General features: G+C 51.0%; 1 protein-coding gene across 1 annotated transcript in view; it reads left to right on the top strand.

Moving 5' to 3' along the window:
* Col4a2 (collagen, type IV, alpha 2) overlaps window positions 1–22322 on the top strand; it is a 136483-nt gene extending 114161 nt beyond the window's left edge. Inside the window, exons 27-48 of the mRNA NM_009932.4 lie at window positions 42–98; window positions 588–695; window positions 2342–2563; window positions 4275–4436; window positions 6689–6859; window positions 7663–7806; window positions 10622–10744; window positions 10959–11140; window positions 11389–11452; window positions 11590–11664; window positions 11982–12089; window positions 12341–12448; window positions 13414–13485; window positions 14257–14382; window positions 14915–15031; window positions 16106–16267; window positions 16352–16450; window positions 16591–16737; window positions 16866–16982; window positions 17966–18157; window positions 18995–19281; window positions 21094–22322. Coding sequence (NP_034062.3) covers window positions 42–98; window positions 588–695; window positions 2342–2563; window positions 4275–4436; window positions 6689–6859; window positions 7663–7806; window positions 10622–10744; window positions 10959–11140; window positions 11389–11452; window positions 11590–11664; window positions 11982–12089; window positions 12341–12448; window positions 13414–13485; window positions 14257–14382; window positions 14915–15031; window positions 16106–16267; window positions 16352–16450; window positions 16591–16737; window positions 16866–16982; window positions 17966–18157; window positions 18995–19281; window positions 21094–21351 — 3101 coding nt within the window. The 3' untranslated portion in view covers window positions 21352–22322. The remainder of the gene's footprint in view (window positions 1–41; window positions 99–587; window positions 696–2341; window positions 2564–4274; window positions 4437–6688; window positions 6860–7662; window positions 7807–10621; window positions 10745–10958; window positions 11141–11388; window positions 11453–11589; window positions 11665–11981; window positions 12090–12340; window positions 12449–13413; window positions 13486–14256; window positions 14383–14914; window positions 15032–16105; window positions 16268–16351; window positions 16451–16590; window positions 16738–16865; window positions 16983–17965; window positions 18158–18994; window positions 19282–21093) is intronic.
* The last annotated feature ends 351 nt before the right edge of the window (window positions 22323–22673 follow it).

The following is a 22673-nucleotide window of genomic DNA, read 5'->3' on the forward strand; positions in this document are numbered from 1 at the left end:
TGGATGTCATTTTAGCTCACCCGCCTCTCCTCTGTCACCAGGTTGCATTGAAGGCCCCACAGGATCACCTGGCCAGCCAGGACCCCCAGGCCCCACAGGTAATATGCAGCCTTCATAGCCTGAGGTTTTGGCTTCCAATCTTGGGTTTCTTTCTACTGGCCCTGAATGCCTGTTCACCTCTGAACACCTCACTTCCCAGGGAGGCCAGCTCTTGTGCACACTGTAAAGAATCTACACAGAGGGGTTGGGGAGGGGTCTTTAGTCTCACCACTCTTGGGAGGCAGAGACAGGCAGATCTACGTGAGTTCAAAGCCAGCCTGGTGTACAAAGCAAGTTCCGAGATAGCAAGGGTAAAACAGAGAAACCCTGTCTTGAAAAGCAAACAACAACAACAAAAAGAATATAACCAGTAAGCAATGGGCCCTGCTCTGTCTGGGGACATACCTTAGAGCTGTCCTAGGCCGGGCTCCCCAGCTCCAACACTTCCAAGTTGCAGGGCAGACCTCACTGGTTCACAGAAAAGCTGAATTCGCATCCCGTTGTTTCTCAGGGGGTCTGATCTGCCTGTGGTTTCCTTGGGTGTCTAGGTGCCAAAGGCGTCAGAGGAATGCCAGGATTCCCAGGAGCTTCTGGAGAACAAGGGCTCAAGGGCTTTCCAGGAGACCCAGGTCGAGAAGGCTTCCCAGGGCCCCCAGGTGAGTCTACACAGCTGGTGTCCTTACGCTCAGGGAATGGCTCATGGGTGTCATCAGGTCCACCCCAGGACAATCATCTCCCAGGGTTTAATATCACAGTGACTGACACTTGGTGGTAACTATGGCCCATGCTCTCCTTGCCTTTCACCATTGATATTGTACTGGGTTGTGGCAGAGGTCTTATGGGGAGCAGGAGGCATGGCGTGGGGAAACCTCAGTGAATAGTATAGTGAACATATCCTTCCTTTACCACCTTCCAATAATGCCATTGTGTTATTAACCCATAAAGGGATTAACATATTGATTAATTCAGTGCCCTGGTGGCCTCATTGTTTCATGGAATACCAAGGTGCACTTCACTAAGCAGATTTGCCTGCATGCAGGTATATGCACCCTGTGCATGTCTGGTACCCAAAGAGACTAGAAGACATTGGATGCCCTAGATCTGGAATTAAGGATGGTTGTGAGGCACTATGTGGATACTGGGAATCAAAGCAGGAGTTGCTAATGCTCTTAACCACTGAGCCCTCTCTCCAGCCCCCCCCCCACTGGAGGGGGGTCCCTTAGTTCAAATGGGTAGATAGTTAAGGGTAAGCACACAGTGCCTGGGGTGGCAGTGCACACTTCTAATCCCAGCACTCAGGAGACAGAGGCAGGCAGATCTTTGTGAGTAGAGGCCAGCCCGGTTGAAGTATCGACAAGCTACACAATGAGACTCTATCTCAAAATGAGAGGAAAGGATGGACCATCTAGAGACTGCCATACCCGTGGATCCATCCCATAATCAGCCCCCAAACGCTGACACCATTGCACACACTAGCAAGATTTTGCTGAAAGGACCCTGATATAGCTGTCTCTAGTGAGACTACGCAGGGGCCTAGCAAACACAGAAGTGGATGCTCACAGTCAGCTATTAGATGGAACACCAGGCCCCCAATGGAGGAGCTAGAGAAAGTACCCAAGGAGCTAAAGGGATCTGCAACCCTATAGGTGGAACAACAATATGAACTAACCAGTACCCCCCCCCCCCGGAGTTCATGTCTCTAGCTGCATATGTATCAAAAGATGACCTAGTCGGCCATCAGTGGAAAGAGAGGCCCATTGGTCTTGCAAACTTTATATGCTTCAGTACAGGTGAATGCCAGGGCCAAAAAGTGAGAGTGGGGAGGGGGGAGGGGGGGAGGGTTTGGGGGACTTTTGGGGTAGCATTGGAAATGTAAATGAAGAAATACCTAATTAAAAAAATAATAATAATAAAGAATATTGGGTTCAGAGTCTGATGATCACTCATGGTGCCGCACAGAACATCCCCGTGATGTTCCTGTCTTTGGCTGTCCATGGTTTTCCTGCTCACACACACACACACACACACACACCTGCTGATTACCATCTGTAGGTTTAGGGTCCTTTTGCATCATTCTGTTCATGTTTGATACAGAGAAGCCTGAAAGCTAACAGTGAAGGGATTCAAAGAGGTTTACAGACACTGAGAGGCCCAGGTTCCTAGAGGGCAGCGGGCAGCTCTCAGGCTGCAGAGACAACCCTCCCAGAGTCAGTTCATACCACACCCTGCCTCTCATCAACACTGTCTCAGTACATGATCGTGTAGACCTGTGACTATGGGTACCACCTTTGTCTTGTTTTAGGGTTCATGGGACCCCGAGGATCCAAAGGTACCACAGGCCTCCCTGGCCCAGATGGACCCCCAGGCCCCATTGGACTTCCAGGACCAGCTGGACCCCCTGGGGACAGAGGGATTCCAGGAGAAGTGCTAGGGGCCCAGCCTGGGACACGAGGAGATGCTGGACTTCCAGGACAGCCTGGGCTGAAAGGGCTCCCAGGAGAAACAGGAGCACCGGGATTCAGAGGTGAGTCACTTGACAAATGGAAAACTACACCCCAGCTGCTCTGAGGTGCAGTCCCCAGGGTGAGAGCAGCTTCCTTCTCAGGGGCATTGGTAAGAAGCCTACAGTGGTCTTGCTTGGTTTTCACTCAGTCCCGGTACACAAAAGAAGAAATTTCATGTGCACACATGCACACACACATGAACTCACATGTGCATGCACATCACAGCATACCAAAATGTGTCCCATTTCTAGAGACATGTTAATTAGCTACCTAGTATAAACAAAACTTAAGGTTTTTGTTTTGTTTTTCAAGATAGGGTTTCTCTATGTAGCAGAGCCTTGGCTGTCCTGGACTCTCTTTCCAGACCAGGCTGGCCTCGAACTCACAGAGATCCGCCTGCCTCTGCCTCCCGAGTGCTGAGATTAAAGACATGCACCACCACACCTGGCCAAAATTAAAGTTTGAACAGTAAATTTAAGTTCATGTGAAGGAAAATTCAACCATGAAGGCTATTAGCAGGCTTCTCATAAGGACTAACATTTGTAGGGAAAATAGCAAAATGTTTAAAGAATAAAAAGCAAAGACTGGTAGCAATACATGCTATCGACAGTCAAATGCACACCACTATAGCCCATGCCTCTCCCGGCCCCATCTGCAAGATCCCTGGTTTTGCCTCCATGTGAGGAGTGATTCTGGGTAGACAGGCAGTTTAGTGAATTGGTGCGATGCGTTAAAAATGGTCGGTGTTTGCTTTGGCTTGCTACATCAAGGACTAGGGTATGGAAGAAGTCATCTGTAGCACAACCGTGGATGCAGGCACTGAACCCCTCACTCTTCCTCATAGCTCTGCCTTGGGCTGGGGGAAGAGAATAGAACACGCCCCCAATGTGTACATATGATTGGACACTTTATTCACAAGGCCATCTAAATGTTTGCAAAGAAAATACTTTTAAGGTTTATTTTATATTTTGTTTTTTTCCAATGAGACCAGTTTTTCTATATTTTTTATTAGACATCTTATTTATTTACATTTCAAATGTTATCCCTTCCCGGGATCCCCTCCGTAAAGCCCCTCCCCCTGCTTCTATGAGGGTGCTCCCTCAACGACTCAGTCACTCCCACCTCACCACTTTAGCATTCCCATACACTGGGGCATCAAGCCTTAACAGAACCAAGGGCGTCCCCTCCCATTGATGCCAGATTAGTCCATCCTCTGCTATATATGCGGCTGGAGCCTTGGGTCCCTCCGTATGTATTCTTTGGTTGTTTAGTCCCTGGGAGCTCTAGGGGGTCTGGTTGGTTGATCTTGTTTGTGGGTGTGTCTGCAGAGGGTACGAGTGCAGGTACACAAGGAGGCCACAAGAGGGCATCAGAGCCCTTGGAGCTGGAGTTACATGGGTGCTGGAAAGTGACCTTGGGCCAGCAGTGCTAAACCTTAACCACAGAGATGACTACTCAGTCCTTAAGGATATTTTTTAATGTGACTGAATGCTAATATTGCCACACCTAAAGAGGAAGGACTTATGGTGCAGCACCACGAATTTCGCTTTCCTGGAATATTTACACAGTAGCAAAGAGGAAAGAAGCATTCAAGGCGCTGGCCTCCCCCTTGCAGAGGCCAGACTTCCTGTACTCCTAACTGACGACTCCTTTTGATATTTTTATAGACTGAGTGTGACCAAGCCCGTGATGTCTGTGAAGATCTCACAGCTCTGTCTCTGACTCTTGCAGGAAGCCAAGGGATGCCCGGGATGCCAGGGCTTAAAGGTCAGCCAGGCTTCCCAGGACCTTCGGGACAGCCAGGACAGTCTGGGCCCCCAGGACAACATGGATTCCCAGGAACTCCTGGCCGAGAGGGGCCTTTGGGGCAGCCAGGCTCCCCTGGCCTTGGAGGTAAGACCCCAGCACCCCAGAAGTGCATGGAAACCATTGCCCTCATTGGTGCTAAAAAACCATCCTGACATGGGGAATCCCTCAATCTGTGTTCAAAGGAACCCCCAACAACTAGAAAGGGTTCCAAAAACAGGGCCTATACTTCATCAAAAAGAATTTAAGCAGCCGGAGAGGGTAGCTCCGCCTGGCCACCTGTCCTGTACGTCCTGCTCTGATGAGGATGACATTCGGAATGGGAGGCAGAGGGGAGGGAGGAGCCGGGGTGGAGCTGTCTTTAGGGCACTGACAGACAATGGTGAGGTGCCGGACACAGGTGCGGTCAGCACAAAGCTGACCCACGGCTTTTGCACCTCATGAGCCAACAAATGCTTCCTAAATTTTGTTTTATTACGATCTTGTGTGGTATGATCTAACCACGCTGCCCAGGCTGCCTTCAAACTTCTCAAGCAATTCTCTTGCCCCGACGCTGGGACTCTAGGTGTGAGCCACTGCATCCGCCTTCCTGGTTTTTTACTCTGCTCATTATGAACTTTTCTTTTTTTGTTGTTGTTGGTTTTTTTGTTTGTTTGTTTTTTTGTTTTTTGAGATAGGGTTTCTCTGTATAGCCCTGGCTGTCCTGGAACTCACTTTGTAGACCAGGCTGGCCTCGAACTCAGAAATCCACCTGCCTCTGCCTCCCAAGCGCTGGGATTAAAGGCGTGCGCCACCACCGCCCGGCAGCTGAAATGTTTTTATTAGGAGTGTAGGAGTGTGGCAGGGTCACATATGTTCGTTCGTTCTTTTTTTCTTTCTTTCTTTCTTTCTTTCTTTCTTTCTTTCTTTCTTTCTCTTTCTTTCTTTCTTTCTTTTTTTAATTTATTTTTTATATGTAAGTACACTGTAGCTGTCTTCAGACACACCAGAAGAGGGCATCAGATTCCCATACAGATGGTTGTGAGCCACCATGTGGTTGCTGGGAATTGAACTCAGGACCTTTGGAAGATCAGTCAGTGCTCTTAACCGCTGAGCTATCTCTCCAGCCCCCTGAAGTTTTTTTTTGTTTTTTTTTTTAATGAATAAAGGTTTTACCTGTGCCATAACACTGACAACTGAGAGGATTCTTAATGGAATATTCACTCCTAAACTTTAAAAAGTCTCTAATCCTCCTGTATTCCCTGGTTTGCCACAGTCGGGAAGTAACTTTACAGATGCCTTCTCTGTCTCTTTAGGCAAAACTGTGCTCACAGACTCCCTCTCCACCCCACCACTGCCTGAGAACCAGGCCTTTCCTGGTGTCCTGGTCTCAGGGGTCCCTATAGGTGGCTTTGTCTGTGTCAAAACTTCTGCCTGGACCGCAGTGAAGTCAGCTTTCCTGTGTGCCACGCTGATGCTTATGTTTTCAAAGTGGCAAGTGCTGAGACGCCATCTGCTAACATGTCCCCAAGGGCTCACCAGCTCCTAGTCCCACACATGATCTATAAACATCCAGGAGAAGAAAAAACTACAAAGGCCCTGCTCTCACTAAGCCACACTTTATTAGGTAGATGGTCTCATCGAGAGCAAGCTTGTGTTTGGCCAGGGTAAAGCAGGCAGAGGCTGGAGCTGGGAGCTGTATATCTCAGAGGCCAAGGATCAGGCAGATAGCACACGCCTGGTATAGAGGTGGTACTAAAGTGGGGGAGAGGACACATAAGAAAGGGGGCAACCAGAACAGACACACAAGTGTCTAAGGGCTGAGCTAAGAGCTCATTTGAAAGAGAGGGGCAGTGGTGTGGGTGAGGAGATTGGCAGAGGGTAGAAAGAATACCAAGCTGGGGGCCATTGGAGGCTAGACATAGACAAATGTCTTCAGGGAGGGATCTAAAACCCTCCAGATCCTTACTACAGGGAAGGACACTTTTGTCTGCCATGATGGAGACTGAACAGAGAATCAGGAAAGAGCAAGGCCCCGAAGCATCAGCCTCTCTGCTAACCCTGCGTCGCCGTACCGGGTGGGTCAAAGCCGGCGGTTTCCTGCTGTGCTCCATGGATCCCTGTTTAGGAAACAAGGAGCCATACCCAGGGAGAGCCACACTGGACTGTCCCTCACAGTCAGCCCTTTGTCACAGGGACCTCCTAGAAACCTATCCCTGCAGGGCTCACAGGCTGAAATGTAAGCTGATCATCTTCGTCGGGACAGTTTTCTGTTTTCCTCCAAGGAAATGTAGCTCCTCGAAGGCACCGTAAGGGTTGTACCTATGCCGTTTAATTTTGCTTCTCTCTCTCTCTGACAGGTTTGCCTGGAGACAGGGGCGAGCCTGGTGACCCTGGTGTCCCTGGCCCTGTGGGCATGAAAGGTCTGTCTGGGGACAGAGGTGACGCCGGTATGTCAGGCGAGCGTGGTCACCCTGGAAGCCCTGGATTTAAAGGAATGGCAGGGATGCCTGGTATCCCTGGGCAGAAAGGTAAATGTGAACCCGGGCAAGGGCTTCCCTTGCTGGGGCTGAGTCTGTCCCCGGGGGCCCCCACAGTTGGCTGGAAGCTGAGCTCCCACACCTGCAGGGCAGGCCTGGAGCCACAGGGCCCTAGGATGACAGCTTACCTTACCTAGGAAGGTGGCATTCCCTCAGGGTTATCAACACAGGTAAACTTCTAGACAGAACCTGTTGAAAACAGGTTTAGATCCCAGGGAATGGTGTTTTTATTGAATGCCTGGCCCCTGGAGTTGAATTCTTTTTTTTTTTATTCATTTATTATATGTAACTACACTGTAGCTGTCTTCAGACACTCCAGAAGAGGGTGTCAGATCTCATTACAGATGGTTGTGAGCCACCATGTAATTGCTGGGATTTGAACTCAGGACCTTTGGAAGAGCAGTCAGTGCTCTTAACCGCTGTGCCATCTCTCCAGCCCTGGAATTGAATTCTTCACACACACTCAAACAATTGCAAGTGATCCTTCATATGAGTGTAAGCTGCTGGAAACACCTTAGGAACCTCTGCTCAGGCCTTGGCATCTGCCATGCTGTGAGCAGACCTGGGGCTGGTTCAAAGGCCTCATGCTGTCTTCCACCTGACCTCTGTGGGCTCTGCAGACAGCTGGGCCCTATGCCCTCTGTGTGTTGGAAAGAGTTCCCAGGAATCCCTGCTCAGGGTAAGGGTCTTCGCAGGCTCTCATGTGAGTGACATGGCCGCAGCGTCCAGGATACAGGAAGACTGGCATGTCCCACACGCTTGGTCCCTAACTTTCTTCTGCTCTTCCTCCAAAGGTGATCGAGGGTCGCCTGGAATGGACGGTTTCCAGGGCATGTTGGGACTTAAGGGAAGACAGGGCTTCCCAGGGACCAAAGGAGAAGCTGGATTTTTTGGAGTTCCTGGTTTGAAGGGCCTGCCTGGCGAGCCAGGGGTTAAAGGTATGTCCTTGCTTAAGATCCAGGGTTCTCCGTGTTTGGTAAATAAGCCAGACTTAGCAGGGGAAAATATCCAAATATCATATTTTCTCTCATATGGAGAATGAATATCCATAGGGACACGTGTGTGTATGCATGTGTGTGCATCTGTGTGCTTATGTGTGTGCATGCATGTGCACATATGCCATGAAAATACAAGGACAGGAATTGACGAGGAAGACAAACAGCCATGACCAAAGCGTGGCATGCGTGTGTCCTGATGAGTCCTGCAACCTTGTACAATACATGCTAATCAACAAACAAACGAGTCAGGTATGATGGTGACAACCATCACCCTGACTACTAAGGAGGAGCAGGCGAGAGGCTCCAAAGTTGAAGGCCTGGGTGGGATATATAGCAAACTCCAGGCCAGCCTGAAGAACTTAGTGAGACCATGTGTCAAAATGAAAATGTCTAAAAAACCATAAAAGGTGAAAGGTGTCACCTGCTAAAGGCCAGGAGCAGAGCATAGAGTCAGCGGGTGCGTCCCAGTGAGTGCAGGGCTGCAGGTCCACCTAGAAGCACCACACACATAACAACAACAAAAGGATGCTCCTCCCTCAGGGAACAGTGCTCCTCAGGGAACAGTGCTCCACCTTCAAGGCAGCCCTTGCTGCTTGGAGGGATCCTGGACCTCAGCATTCCAAAGCTGGAAGCTGCAAACACACAATCAGATGATCCCAGCTACAAGTCTCCTGCCATCTCCCCCACATACTGACAGTGGATCGTACAACCCTATCCAAAGCAAAATTAATGGGTCTGTTAAGAACTAAGATTGCCACAAAGCCCATTCCATCATAACTGGACCGTAGCAAGTGTGAGCTGCAGAGGCAAGAGCGGGGAGGAGTGTGCTTTGAAACAGAGGCATGGTGGTGCACAGCTTTAATCCCAGAGGCCGGGAAGCAGAAGCAGGTGGATCTACGCGAGTTCAAGGTCAACCTGGTCAACATAGTGAATTCAGGGACAGACAGAGTTACATAGTGAGACCCTACCTCAAAACAAAGAAATCAAACCACAAAGAGACACACAGACACACAGAGAAAGAAAGGCAGTGGGGTGGGGGGGCAGAGGACAGCTGGAGATGATTCCAGTCTCAATCCCTGGTGAATCTAAGGTTAGATTTGGTGATGGCCCCACAGCTAAGTACACTGAAAACCACCAGACTCCTCACCTTAAAACACTGAGCTGTAGCCCAGTGTAACGGGGTGAAGTGCAGCTCTTGGGAGACAGAGGCAGTCAAGTTTCTGTGACGTCAAGGCTAGCCTGGTACACATACTGAGTTCCAGGACAGCCAAAGCTATGTGGTGAGACCTTGACTCAGAAAAACAGATGAACAAATGAACGAAAGAACAAATGAATGACAAACAGTGAGTTGTGTGGTCCATAAATCTCACATCAACAAAGATGCTTAAAAAGAATGGATGGAAAAGAAACAGAGAAAAGGAAGCCTAGAGACAGGCTCTGTGTGAGTTGGGGACCCACCAGGGCTACAGAACAAGACCCTGCCTCAAAACACTGAGGAGAAAATAATCTTATGGGTTAGGGCTGGGACTATAGCTCAGTCACATGCATGCCAATCAGAGCTCAATCCCAGGCAAAGAAAGAAAGAAAAGAAAAAAAGTTCCCAAAATCCAAGCCTGGTCTTGAACTCCTGGGTTCAAACCTCCAACTTCATCCCCTCAGTAGCTGGAATAGCAGGCTGTCTTAGTCAGGCTTTCTATTCCTGCACAAGCATCATGACCAAGAAGCAAGTTGGGGAGGAAAGGGTTTATTCAGCTTACACTTCCACATTGCTGTTCACCACCAAAGGAAGTCAGGACTGGAACTCAAGCAAGTCAGGAAGCAGGAGCCGATGCAGAGGCCATGGAGGGATGTTACTTACTGGCTTGCTTCCCCTGGCTTGCTCAGCTTACTCGTATAGAACCCAGGACTACCAGCCCAGGGAGGCACCACCCACAATGGGCCCTCCCACCCTTGATCACTAATTGAGAAGATGCCTTACAGCTGGATCTCATGGAAACATTTCCTCAAGGGAGGCTCCTTTCTCTATGATAACTCCAGCCTGTGTCAAATTGACATACAAAACCAGCCAGAACACAGGCCTAATCCCACTGTGCCTAGCTAAAAGTTACAATTTTAACAGACTTGTAGCAAAATAGTTCTTCCAAGATTTTAACCCACACCTGTGTTCTTAAATAACTTTCATGCTAACGTAGATATTTCAGGCCATGGAGCAGAAGTTGATCTTTTACAATTTTAATTAGGAATAAGCATGGTGACGCGTGCCTGTAACCCCGGGACTTGGAAAGATCTGTGTGTGATGAGTTCCAGCAGTCTAGACTACGTGGAGTCTTATCTCAAAAGAAAACAGAACAAAAGGCTAAAAATTAGTATTAAATTAGGGGGCTAGAGAGATGGCTCAGAGGTTAAGAGCACCAACTGTTCTCTTCCAGAGGTCCTGAGTTCAATCCCCAGCAACCACAGGGTGGCTCACAACCATCTGTAATGGGATCCGATGTCCTCTTCTGGTGTGTCTGGAGATAGCTACAATGTACTCATATACATAAAACAAATAAATTAAATTAGGAATGCAGTTGCCCTGTGCTCTGAGGCCTTCTCTCCCTCAAGGTGACTCCTGCAGCCTCCCAGGGCTGTGATTCTCCTGAATGTTCATCCCTGAGAGCGACACCCGAAGCTCTGAGGACAAAACCAGTTTAGCATTTGATTCCCTCGCCATCCCTGGGGTCTCAGGACATGTCGGAATTCTGTTCCCTTCCAGGAAACCGAGGAGACCGGGGGCCCCCAGGACCACCTCCTCTCATCCTGCCGGGGATGAAGGACATCAAGGGAGAAAAGGGAGATGAAGGACCAATGGGCCTGAAAGGGTATCTGGGCTTAAAAGGTGAGACAGAGGCAATTCCATAGCCCCGCCCTGCCAGGCTTCCTTTGTCCTTTAAGTCTTCCCCTGCCTCGTGCCTCATCGGTCTTGGGGTTGCCCCTCTTCTGGGTCATGGTCTCTAGCTCTGGGCACTGGATGATATTCTCAGAGTACCACTGCGAGCACAGGGAGAATGGCCCTCCCTGCAGCACGCCTAACTCCCCTGCTCTTCCTACAGGCATCCAAGGAATGCCCGGAGTCCCCGGAGTGTCTGGATTCCCTGGGCTACCTGGAAGGCCTGGCTTCATCAAAGGAGTCAAGGGAGACATCGGAGTCCCTGGCACACCAGGCTTGCCGGGATTCCCTGGGGTGTCTGGCCCTCCTGGAATTACCGGGTTTCCAGGATTCACAGGCAGCCGGGTGAGTGGGTGCCTCTCCGCTCAGCTTCTCCACTGAGATCCACTCCCCACCTCCGCTCTGGGATCAGTGCACAGATTTGGAATTAGAGAAGAGTGTGCTGAGAGCCACCAGCTAACACAAGAACAAGTTCCCTTCCCTGCGCCTGTCAGTGGCCGCCTGAGGAGTACCCAGCAGCCACCACTGCCCCGTCCCGTCCCGGGTTTTCAGAGCATGAAGCCTCAATGTGCTTCTGCTTCATTTTGTCTTAGGGCGAGAAGGGTACTCCAGGAGTAGCAGGAGTTTTTGGCGAGACCGGCCCTACTGGGGACTTTGGTGAGTGTTCTTGGGACAGTGGAAGCAGGGGTTCGCCATCAGGCCTGAGGGCAGCTGGAGCCAGACTGCACAGGTGAAGCTCCAACGCTAATTAGAGCAGCAGGAAAGCCTCCCATCACCCTCTCTGTGTGTTGCAGGTGACATTGGGGACACTGTGGACTTACCAGGGAGCCCAGGCCTGAAGGGGGAACGGGGCATCACGGGAATTCCAGGTACATGAGTGATTTTGTTTCTTCAGTCACCAACAGCCCAGAGCATGTCTCTTGGGCCTGGACTTGTGGAGTATTTGCTTACGTCATAAGAGACTGCAATGAATGGCTGAGGTCTTCAAAGCCAGTGTGCACGAATGAGTCTGAATCGCTTACTTAATTGGAAGACAAGCTCAGGAAATCTCTGCCCAGTGCCTTTTGGGGGTGACTGTAGCCAGAAGCAGCCCCCGTGTCTGGGAGGCAGCAGACACAGCACACACGTCAACCTGTGTCACTCGTGGGAAGCACACTCGTGCCACCCAGCAAATCTCTGCTTCCAGGTCTCAAGGGATTCTTTGGAGAGAAAGGAGCTGCGGGTGACATTGGATTTCCTGGGATAACGGGCATGGCTGGAGCTCAGGGCTCTCCTGGACTTAAAGGACAGACAGGTAAGATTGTAGCCACAGTGGCCAGCCACCTTTGCCATTTGCTTCTCCACGGCAATCACTCACCTCCAGGAGACTGTACGTGCTTCCCACTCTCCTGGTTCTATGTGGAGACCTGCAATGCATAGTGAAGCAACATGCACTGGGATAACCCCTAGAAATGCGGAATGTACACGGCCAGTGACGACCTCATGAGAGGTGCAGTGGAGGCCTGCACTGCCTGCAAGATCTCTTACCTGCACATTTCCCCACAGGCTTTCCAGGGCTCACAGGGCTGCAAGGGCCACAGGGAGAGCCTGGACGGATCGGAATACCCGGTGACAAGGGTGATTTCGGCTGGCCAGGCGTACCAGGTCTACCAGGTAAGGCATGTTCTTTCCAGGAGAGAGACAAGTGACACCCCTCCCCCAGTACTCAGCGGGGAATTGCCAGGTTGCAAGGATCAGAGCTTCTCTGGTGGATACTGTCTCAGAGCCCCAGGGGCATACAGGGGCAGGTATGTCAGGATTAATTATGGCCTCAGTAGACTCCGAGTACTGGTTTGCATCTGTGGAATCCACTGGCTGAAGGCCAGATGCTCTCCTGGGGATGTGCTTAGAGGAAAGTGACCTGAAGACTTGGTCACTCGACATAGTATATTAGCAGATCAGCACATACACAGTGTCCTCATGTTCTGTTGCTGGCTGCCATGAGCCAGGTTCCAAGACCTTGAGACAAAACCCTGGGATCCTGAGACCACACCCAACCCCTCCAACCCACCCCCCCCAGCAGTCACCTGTGTTCTGTGCCTGAGAAATGGGCAGGATGGAAGTAACACCGGGCTGTCTGCTCCCAGCAAAACTTTATTTTTGAAATTACATTTACTGGGTGTCACATACACAGAAAACTGACTGGGTTCAGGGTATGCCATGGTCCTTGTGAGTAAGAAGGTCAAAGGTCAGCTTGCAGGGGTGAGTTCTCTCCTTCTACCTTGTAGAAACTGAACTCTGGTTGTCAGGCACGGAAGCAAGCACCCTCACCCACTGAGCCAAGTCACTGGCCCAAGCACAGCTTTTATAAACCAGCTGATGCCATGACGGGCATCCCAGACACAATGCCCTTGTCCTCCGCCAACTCTAAGAATCCTGAGATGTCTGAAAAGTATTTATGCATAGGACCGTGGGTCACATGAGTGACAGTCTGCATGTTGGATGAAGGGCAGGGCTGCCCACACATGTAACACACGTGTGTAAAGGAAAGCATTGTTAGAGTTGTCCTGGGACCACTCCCAGCCACAGCCCTCTGCTGTCCTACCCGTCACGGCTAATGGTGAGCCAATCTCCTACAGGTTTTCCTGGGATCCGGGGCATCAGCGGATTGCACGGCCTGCCAGGCACCAAAGGCTTCCCTGGATCACCAGGTACTCAGTGGTGCCCCGCCCCACCTCAGTGCTGGAAAAGAGGGCTCGGGCCTGGGATTGCCAGACTACCTGCTGCCTTCTTTACAATTTATAAAAATCATGCATGCTCAGTGGGGAAGTTTTTTAAAACATATTTAAAGCCATCCTATAACTGCCATTTGGCCATACTTTGTAGATGTTAATACTACTAAGCATTCGTCCACCTGCAGAGAAATTCACGCATTCGTGTTCCCGTGAACACGTGGGCTCCAGTTTCAATGGGCAAATGACAGCAATCCTGGTGAGGCTGTGGCAGTCACGGTGAGGCTGTGGCAGCCATAGTGGGGCTGCAACAGTCACAGTGGGGCTGTGGCAATTATTGTGAGGCTATATTGCTGTTCACTGTGCCTTGAGAACCTGACCTGTGAACAGGGAATATTTTTAAATAATGTCAAGTTTCCAAAACCCAATAAGGACAGAGCATGAACAGCCACCAGAACAAGGAGACCCGGGATGGGGTCCCCTAACATGGCTACTGCTGTGATCTCACACCCTCTGCAGGTCTGAGGTTTCCTGTCCATAGAGAGAGGGTTCTACCATGCTCTCTGTGGCATCCCTTTTGAGTCTCAGATCCTACGATGCTGAGACCAGAGCTAGAAGACATTGTGGCGACTGCCTCAGTTTCTCTACTTCTCACTACGAGGACTGTCATGCCACACGGGGCAGGCCACCCCCCCCCCAACACCATGGATAGAGCTGACACCAACCTCTGCTGTTGAAATTTTGTCACAGGTGTTGATGCTCATGGAGACCCAGGGTTCCCAGGCCCCACTGGAGACAGGGGTGACCGGGGAGAGGCCAACACACTTCCAGGCCCCGTGGGAGTTCCAGGGCAGAAAGGGGAGCGGGGAACCCCAGGTAAGTAGCCATGTTGTCTCCATGAGCAGAACTCACAGTTTGTGACAGATGCTACATAGCTAAGGTCCTCCGAGGAGAATCCTTGGCCATGAACTCTTCGCTTGTCTCTATTATTAGACTCTGTGACCCAGCTTATTTTATACCAGTCTTGGCTCTCTTTCCAGCCCGACTCAGTTATTGAAAGACACCTGCTCTCCTTCCCTCCTTCCCTTTGGTATCAGTGTCCCTGAACAGGGAGTTAGCTATGGTCATGGACTCTAGAATCCCCTCCTCATGGGCTCTGACAGCCATTCTCTCCTGGCAATGTCTGAGGACCACGCCCTCTCATGGGTTCTCAAGAGGCATGGTGGCCGGCATGGAGCTAACGGGACCGGGGTTTAGTCTCCTGAGCACAGTCGAGTGTCTCTTCCTGTCCCTAGGATACATATTTCACCCTTCAACAGCACCGTCCCTAGAGAGAACGACACAGGAGGAAATGGGGCCCTTCAAAGTGGGCAGGTGGTACTAAGTTAACTTCCGTTTTCTTCCTAAGGGGAACGTGGCCCAGCTGGAAGCCCAGGACTTCAGGGTTTCCCTGGTATCTCTCCACCATCCAACATCTCTGGGTCACCTGGTGATGTAGGCGCACCAGGAATATTTGGCTTGCAAGGTAAGCAGGGGCTGGGGTGGCTGACAGGCCTAGGGGAGCAGTTTCATTTCACACACTGTGCAGAAAGGCAAGGGAACAGTGTCATCACCACCCAGTCACCCACACCACATGATCCCTGTGACATCATAAGACAGGATGAGGCATGTACCTGCCTAGGTGGCCTCAGAAATGTCCAGTAAAACTTTCTTACCAACCACATCCACCATGACCTAGCTCAGTATTAAACAGAGATGGAGTGGGGCTGCAGAGATGGCTGAGCGGGCACTGACTGCTCTTCCAGAGGTCCTGAGTTCAAATCCCAGCAACCACATGGTGGCTCACAACCATCTGAAATGGGATCTGATGCCCTCTGCTGGTGTGTCTGAAGACAGCAATGGAGTACTCACATAAAAAATTTAAGAGGAGAGAGAGAAACAGAGACAGGAACAGAGAGAGAGAAACAGAGTCAGAGAGACAGAGAGAGAGTATGAGAAATATGCAGGAGAGGAGATGAAATAAAGACAAAGCTGCCAACTAGGAATTACTTAAATATCAGGTTGCTATAGACATTATTTAAAACGTTCAAGAGGCACAGGCAGCCCACGTGACCACTGGTAAAAGACAAGCAAAAGGCAGTTTACACACATTGCAGCACAATAGTCAGCCTAGGATCGAGTTTCTGACATACCCACTATGACAGGGATGAGGCCAGAATGTTTCATGGAGTTTCTACCAAGGATAAGCATCATGTGCTTCTGCATATAGAAGGTCCCAGGAGCATTAAACTCCCTGAGAGAATGCTGAGTTCAATTCCCAGCAACCACATGGTGGCTCACAACCATCTGAAATGGGACCTGATGCCCTCTGCTGGTGTGTCTGAAGACAGCAATGGTGCACTCACATACAAAAATTACAGGGGAGAGAGAGAAACAGAGACAGGGACACACAGAGAGAAACAGAGACAGAGAGAGAATATGAAAACTATGCAGGAGAGGAGATGGAGGAGGGTCCAGGAGGGTGTGGAGGGTTGAGGTTTAATAGGGACAGAGTCCACTGAGGATGGTAACCCTCCCACACTGTGACTTTTACCCTCAGGCTACCAAGGCCCTCCAGGACCACCTGGGCCAAACGCACTTCCTGGAATCAAAGGAGATGAGGGGAGCTCTGGAGCTGCAGGATTCCCTGGACAGAAAGGATGGGTTGGGGACCCAGGGCCCCAGGGCCAGCCTGGTGTACTCGGTCTTCCGGGGGAGAAAGGTACAGTGTGGGGCCGGTGCTGTGGGCAGAGGGCTGCAGAACCAACATGGTGCCCTGGTCTTAACTGTCCTGTCTTCATTGCAGGGCCCAAGGGTGAACAAGGATTCATGGGCAACACCGGGCCCTCTGGGGCCGTGGGTGACAGAGGCCCCAAAGGACCCAAAGGCGACCAAGGATTCCCAGGTGAGTGGTGCCTGGGGGTGACAGCTCAGGCTAGGATGTGCCCCATTCTCTAAAGAGTGGAGAGGAAAGCCAGGCGGGCTGCCCGTCATCTTAGATATGGTTCTCTGCTCCTGAAATCACAGCTTCTCTTTGTCTTGCAGGTGCTCCTGGCTCTATGGGGTCCCCAGGAATTCCTGGCATCCCCCAGAAGATTGCTGTCCAGCCTGGAACGCTGGGTCCCCAGGGCAGGAGAGGCCTTCCTGGGGCCCTGGGAGAGATAGGGCCGCAGGGCCCTCCTGGAGATCCAGGTAGAGCTCTATCTTTGGGCCCTGGGAAAAGGCTTCCCATCCCTTTTTCTCTGTGCCCACCTCTGTCCTCTTCAGCGGCACACCACACCGCTAAGAAAAATAACACCCACTTATCTGATGTCTCACAGGCTTCCGTGGGGCCCCAGGCAAGGCTGGGCCTCAGGGCAGAGGTGGCGTGTCTGCTGTTCCAGGGTTCCGGGGAGACCAAGGGCCCATGGGACACCAGGGTCCAGTTGGCCAGGAAGGTATGTGACAGACGGCTGATGGGACAGAAGCTCTGCTGAGGGTGGGAACACCCTGCGTGGTCTGCATGGGAGGAACAGACCTGGCAGAGTTGGGACACAAAAGCTCCCAAGCCCAGATGCAGGCTCAACCCAGGCCTGGCCTGGGCGCTGTAAAGACTGTATCGTCTCTTAAAATTATTGGTACATGTGCAAGAGGGAATGGGCCAGGAGCAACAGCAATTTGCACACCCCCAAAAGATTTGTTTTAATCAACCCAAGCTTAGCAGCAGCAGCAACCATACTAAGACAAAAACACCAGAGACTTCACCAGTGAGTCAAAGGACAGTGAACTGCTCTGTGGTGGCAGCTGTGGTCAGCCACGGAGACACACATTCTCCAGCAGGGACATATCAGACTTAGTCCTGGGCAGGCAGGGGACTGTCAAGGGGAAGGGAGTCCTAAGAGAAAGCAGATATACAGGGTGTGTCTCAGAGAGAATGGTGGGCAACGGGGCCAGGCAGCTGCTGATGGCCAGACTAGATGCTCTCGCGGCATCTTGGGTAGAACAGGGCCCTTAGTGACAGTTACAGGAGGCGGGTCTCACTCTTTCTGTGGAGCATTCTAACCCTGAATAATCTCGCTCGCCCTGAGATGCTGCTCTGAGAATAGCCATCCTTGGGGAAGAGGCCTAGCTGTAGGGGTGGTGGCATAGGTACTGGCTCTTCCCTGACACCTCTTACCCTAAGGGGCCCCAGTTCTGCTATGCAGCTGGCTCTCCCTGGAGAGTATTCCTGTAGCCACTGCGCTTTCCGGTCCTTCCTGTACATGTTTGATGCTGATGTTCTGTTGTCTTCTTGAACTGATTTGGGTCTAGAAAGCCTGAGGCCCAAGCCTCGGGGAGAAAAAAGAGGCAGAATCCTAAACTAACTGGGATGCTGTCCTCTGCCCTGGCTCCCGGGGGTTTCACAGCAGCTGAACAATATCCACTTTCTCTTGGTCCCTAGGGGAGCCAGGCCGTCCAGGGAGCCCAGGCCTGCCAGGGATGCCAGGCCGCAGTGTGAGCATCGGCTACCTCCTGGTGAAGCACAGCCAAACGGACCAGGAACCCATGTGCCCTGTGGGCATGAACAAGCTCTGGAGTGGGTACAGCCTGCTATATTTTGAGGGCCAGGAGAAAGCGCACAACCAGGACCTAGGTAGGCACTGCTGTCAAGCCCCAACTCCGTTCCCAGGTTCGGTGGTGCTGACTGTGAGATTGTGAGCCCCAGTGACAAGCGCCTCTCAGCTGCATGGCCCACCACCTTCTCCAGGGTAGGAGAGGCTGAGGTGGCCATGGAGACAGAAATCTTACTATACCCTCAGCCTCAGGACCCCACACAGGGCTTTTAACTTAAGATAGCATCCATGTCTCATTAGTTAGTCTAGCCAAGCACTGCCCTCCCCGTTGCTTTTGGACTCAAACCTAGGATCATGGATTTAAATCAATTCTTCACACAGATGCAAAACAAACAAACAAACAAACAAAAATACCAGTCATGTGTGTGTGTGTGTGCATGTGTGTGCCTTCAAAGGACATGAGCATGATGTCAAAGAATTTTTAAAAACTACGAAACACACAAGTGGGTGGGTATCTCTGCCTACCATCCCTCAGAGGGCCAAAGTGCACATGGAAGCCTGGAGTATTCTGTATGTCAGTGTTAGTGACACCAAGGCCATCAGCTCCTAGATGTATACCAACAAGATGCTACCACTGTGGGCATTCCTGACTGTGGCCCCTTTCCAACAGTAAGTTTTACAATGCATTGGAAAAAGGGCAAACAAGAATAGGACCCAAAACAGCCATAGGAACAGGGGGATGAGAGCAGGCCTCAGCCCCTGCTGGTTTGCTGAGGGTGGACCCTGTCTGAAAGCTTTGCAGCATGAGAAGTAACACATGCCCCTGGCCAGGCACAGTCAGAGTCCAGTTCTGTGCCTCATGGCCGCACAGCTGAGGTGGAGGCAGGGCTATATGTCCTCATGTGCTCCTCACACAGGACTGGCAGGCTCCTGCCTGGCACGCTTCAGCACCATGCCTTTCCTGTACTGCAATCCGGGTGACGTCTGCTACTATGCCAGCCGCAACGACAAGTCCTACTGGCTCTCCACCACGGCCCCTCTGCCCATGATGCCCGTGGCTGAGGAGGAAATCAAGCCCTACATCAGCCGCTGCTCTGTGTGCGAGGCTCCGGCCGTGGCCATTGCCGTGCACAGCCAGGATACCTCTATACCCCACTGCCCGGCTGGGTGGCGGAGTTTGTGGATCGGATATTCATTCCTCATGGTATGTATCCCTTCTCCATTCTCTGAGCATGGTACCAAGTGGAACCTTCCCCATCTACCTCCTAGCTGGGGCACAGAAAGGACACATATTAAATAAACCAGGGCTGAAGATTTGAGCTCCATGGGTAAAGTTTGGATCTCCAAGAACCATGGAAACACCAGTGAGGTAGAGCTTGCCATGCTGTATCTGTGCCAGGAGACAGACAGTGGGATCCCACTCATTCCCTTGCAGGCTAGACTATCCAAAAAGCGCCAGATTCAAGGTCCAACCCCCTTCTCAGAAGATGAGGTGGAAACCAATTGAAAACCCGTGACCTCCAGATAATCACATACACTAATCATAATTGGCAATTGCCCAAGTTGTGTGTCATACAAGCGCACCTAGTGCAGGAGTGGAAGGCTGTCATTCAGCTGGACCTGGGCTGAGCTGTGTGCTAGGCAAGGGGCTAGCTTCATGCAGTGTGAGGATCGATTTGCCACCCTACCTTTACATACAAGATGCAATGTTTCTGTCTTAGCAACAAAGTCTACACTTTCTGGTTTGCTGCAGTTTAAGTGAATGGAAGAATTCTCTTTCAGACTCTTTCTGGACTATAGAACACTCCTTCCCAGCACGTGCTGGCTAGCTGGTCTCAGCTGCACCCAGCCATGGGACCCTGGAGTCTGGACTCTATTGTACGCAGAGCCCCAGCTCCGGTGGGACTCACTCCGGATGATCAGTTTCTCTGTTTTCTTTTACTTTTGCCTTTTTTGTTTTTGAAAGAGTCTCACTCTTTAGCCCAACTTATCCTTGAATTCTTGGCAATCCTCCTGCCTCAGCTTACAAACATGAGTTACCACTGGTGGTGGTGAATCATGCCTTTCATCCCAGCACTCAGGAGGTAGAGATGGGTAGATCTCTGAGTTTGAGGCCAGCCTGGTCTAAAGAGTAAATTCCAGGACAGCCAGGGCTACAGAGAGAAACCTTGTCTCCAAAACAAAACCAAAAAAACAAAAACAAAACAAAGAAAAAACAAAAACAAAACAAAGAAAAAACAAAAAGAAAACAACAAAAACAACACAACAAAACCGCGTGAGCTACCAAGAATGGCCTATTTTGAGTTGTTGATTTTTGGTTGGTGGTTGGTTGTTTTTTTTCATCTACTGGACATCTTGAATGGATAGTTTAACCAAAATATAGTCAGTCATATCTACAGATTGTATCTACTTCTTGATTGTGGCTTTCATTGAACAACCAGCCATGGATGCTAAGGTTCATGCCATGCCTGCATCTACGACACCCTCCCCCAACATCAGGACCAGTCCCTTCAGTCACCCTGAAGGCAGAGCACCCTCCCCAGGGTCTATGTGACAGATATTCCTGTTATTGACTTAGCAAACAAGCAGGGACCAAACAGGGATGGAGGATGTGGCTTGGTCCAGCATGCACGATGCCCTGAACTTTATCTGCAGCACTGACCAAGCTGGGCACAGGAGCCCACCTGTGAGCCTAGCCCCCGGGAAGTGAAGGTAGAAGGCAGGAGGGGAAGAGTTCAAGGTCAACCTAAGCCACGTATAGAGTCATGTAGAGTTGGAGACTGGCCTGGGCAACAGGAAAGACTGTTAAACCCAGGAGTGCTGTTGCGTGCATTTGATCCAAGCTGCTGGAGACCCTAAGAGAGGAGCAATTATTTGAGTCTAGGACTTCAACACCAACTAGGGCAACATAGTGAGTTTCTGCCTTGAAAGTATGTAATTAGCACAGTTGGCCGTAGTGCCTGGGTGTTTCGGGCATGTGACCTCTAACACACTTCATCTCCTGCTCTCTCTGCAGCACACTGCAGCCGGGGATGAAGGCGGTGGCCAGTCACTGGTGTCGCCGGGCAGCTGTCTAGAGGACTTCCGTGCAACGCCATTTATCGAGTGTAACGGGGGCCGTGGTACCTGCCACTACTTCGCTAACAAGTACAGCTTCTGGCTGACCACGATCCCAGAGCAGAACTTCCAGAGCACACCATCCGCTGACACGCTCAAGGCTGGCCTCATCCGCACGCACATCAGCCGCTGCCAAGTGTGCATGAAGAATCTGTGAGGCTCCCGCCCTGCCCACGGCAGCTGTGTGGGAAGGCCACGTTGGTGCTTATCCTTCTGTATTTGTTTCAACTTTGTTTGAGACAATGTCTCACTTTTCATCCCTGCCTAGCCTGGAACTATGTAACCCCGGGCTGGCCTCCAACTTGTGGCAAACCTCCTGCCTCAGCTTCCCAGATGCTGGGATTATGGGCATGCGCCACCACACCCAGCTTGGTGCTTACTCTTAACTTATTACCTCAGATGCTGATCCCAAAGTTGATCTTAGTGTTTTCAAACTACCAAAGCAATTCTGCACCAGCACTCATTCCAACCGTCTGTCAGCAAGTGGGCACTAGCTCCTCCGGGATCTACCAGCCTTGGCTCACAGCCCTGCTAACACCCACCTTGGAGAGCCAACACCTAGGAGCAACCCACGGACCTCTCCCCATGTAGGACATAAACATCATGCTACCAGGTGTCCCCAACAATAGCTGTCTCTGTGTCCCTGTGCTTCCCCTGGCAACAGGCTGCTCACCTTCCTGCAGTCTTCCTAAAATGAGGCAGAGTCTAGGGGACAGCAAAGGAATCTATGGCCAATGATAGCTGAGCTCACTGACCCATTTCCACCCAAGGATGCATGCAGTGTGCTTCTGTCTAGACCTGGTTTCTTGGAGGAGGAGATGATAGCACTTTTTTCTATCAAATCCATAACTGCCACCTCCCAAGTCCCTACGTGTTGGCCCCTGCCTTTTTAAGACCCTGACGGCAGCTGGCACACAGCTCATGGCTCTAGCCAAACCCACAGCAAAGGAGACATCTCTCTAGCCCTCACCAGCATCTGCTGGAAGGTACACTTAGCAAATCATTGACAGTGGCGTCCTACAACCTGTGTCACCCTAAACACCTCCCTCCACAACCTGTTCCCTGCGGCAAGCTGTTCTATGGCTTTTCTGTGTAACACCATAAATAAAAGATATTCTAAGGACTTGACTATGTTTTCTGTCCCCCGAATCATTGTGTGTGTGTTGTGTGTGGTATGTGTGGTGTGTGTGTGTGTCTGTGTATCTGTGTGTGATCTGTGTGTGTGTGTGTGTGTGTGTGGTGGGGGGGGGTGTCTTATGTGTGTGTGGTGTATGTGTGTATGGAGTGGGGATGTGTCTGTGTGTGTGGTGTCTGTGATGTGGGAGGGGTGTCTGTGTGTGTTGTATATGTGTGGTATGTGTGTGTGGTGTATGTGTGTATGGTGGGGGGAGGGTTGTCTGTGTGTATGGTGTGTGTGATGTGTGTGGGGGGTGTCTGTGTGTGGTGTGTGTGTGTGTGTGCATGTGTGTGTGTGGTATG

Source organism: Mus musculus, chromosome 8 (genome assembly GCF_000001635.26).
Source record: "Mus musculus strain C57BL/6J chromosome 8, GRCm38.p6 C57BL/6J".
Classification (NCBI taxonomy): domain Eukaryota; kingdom Metazoa; phylum Chordata; class Mammalia; order Rodentia; family Muridae; genus Mus; species Mus musculus.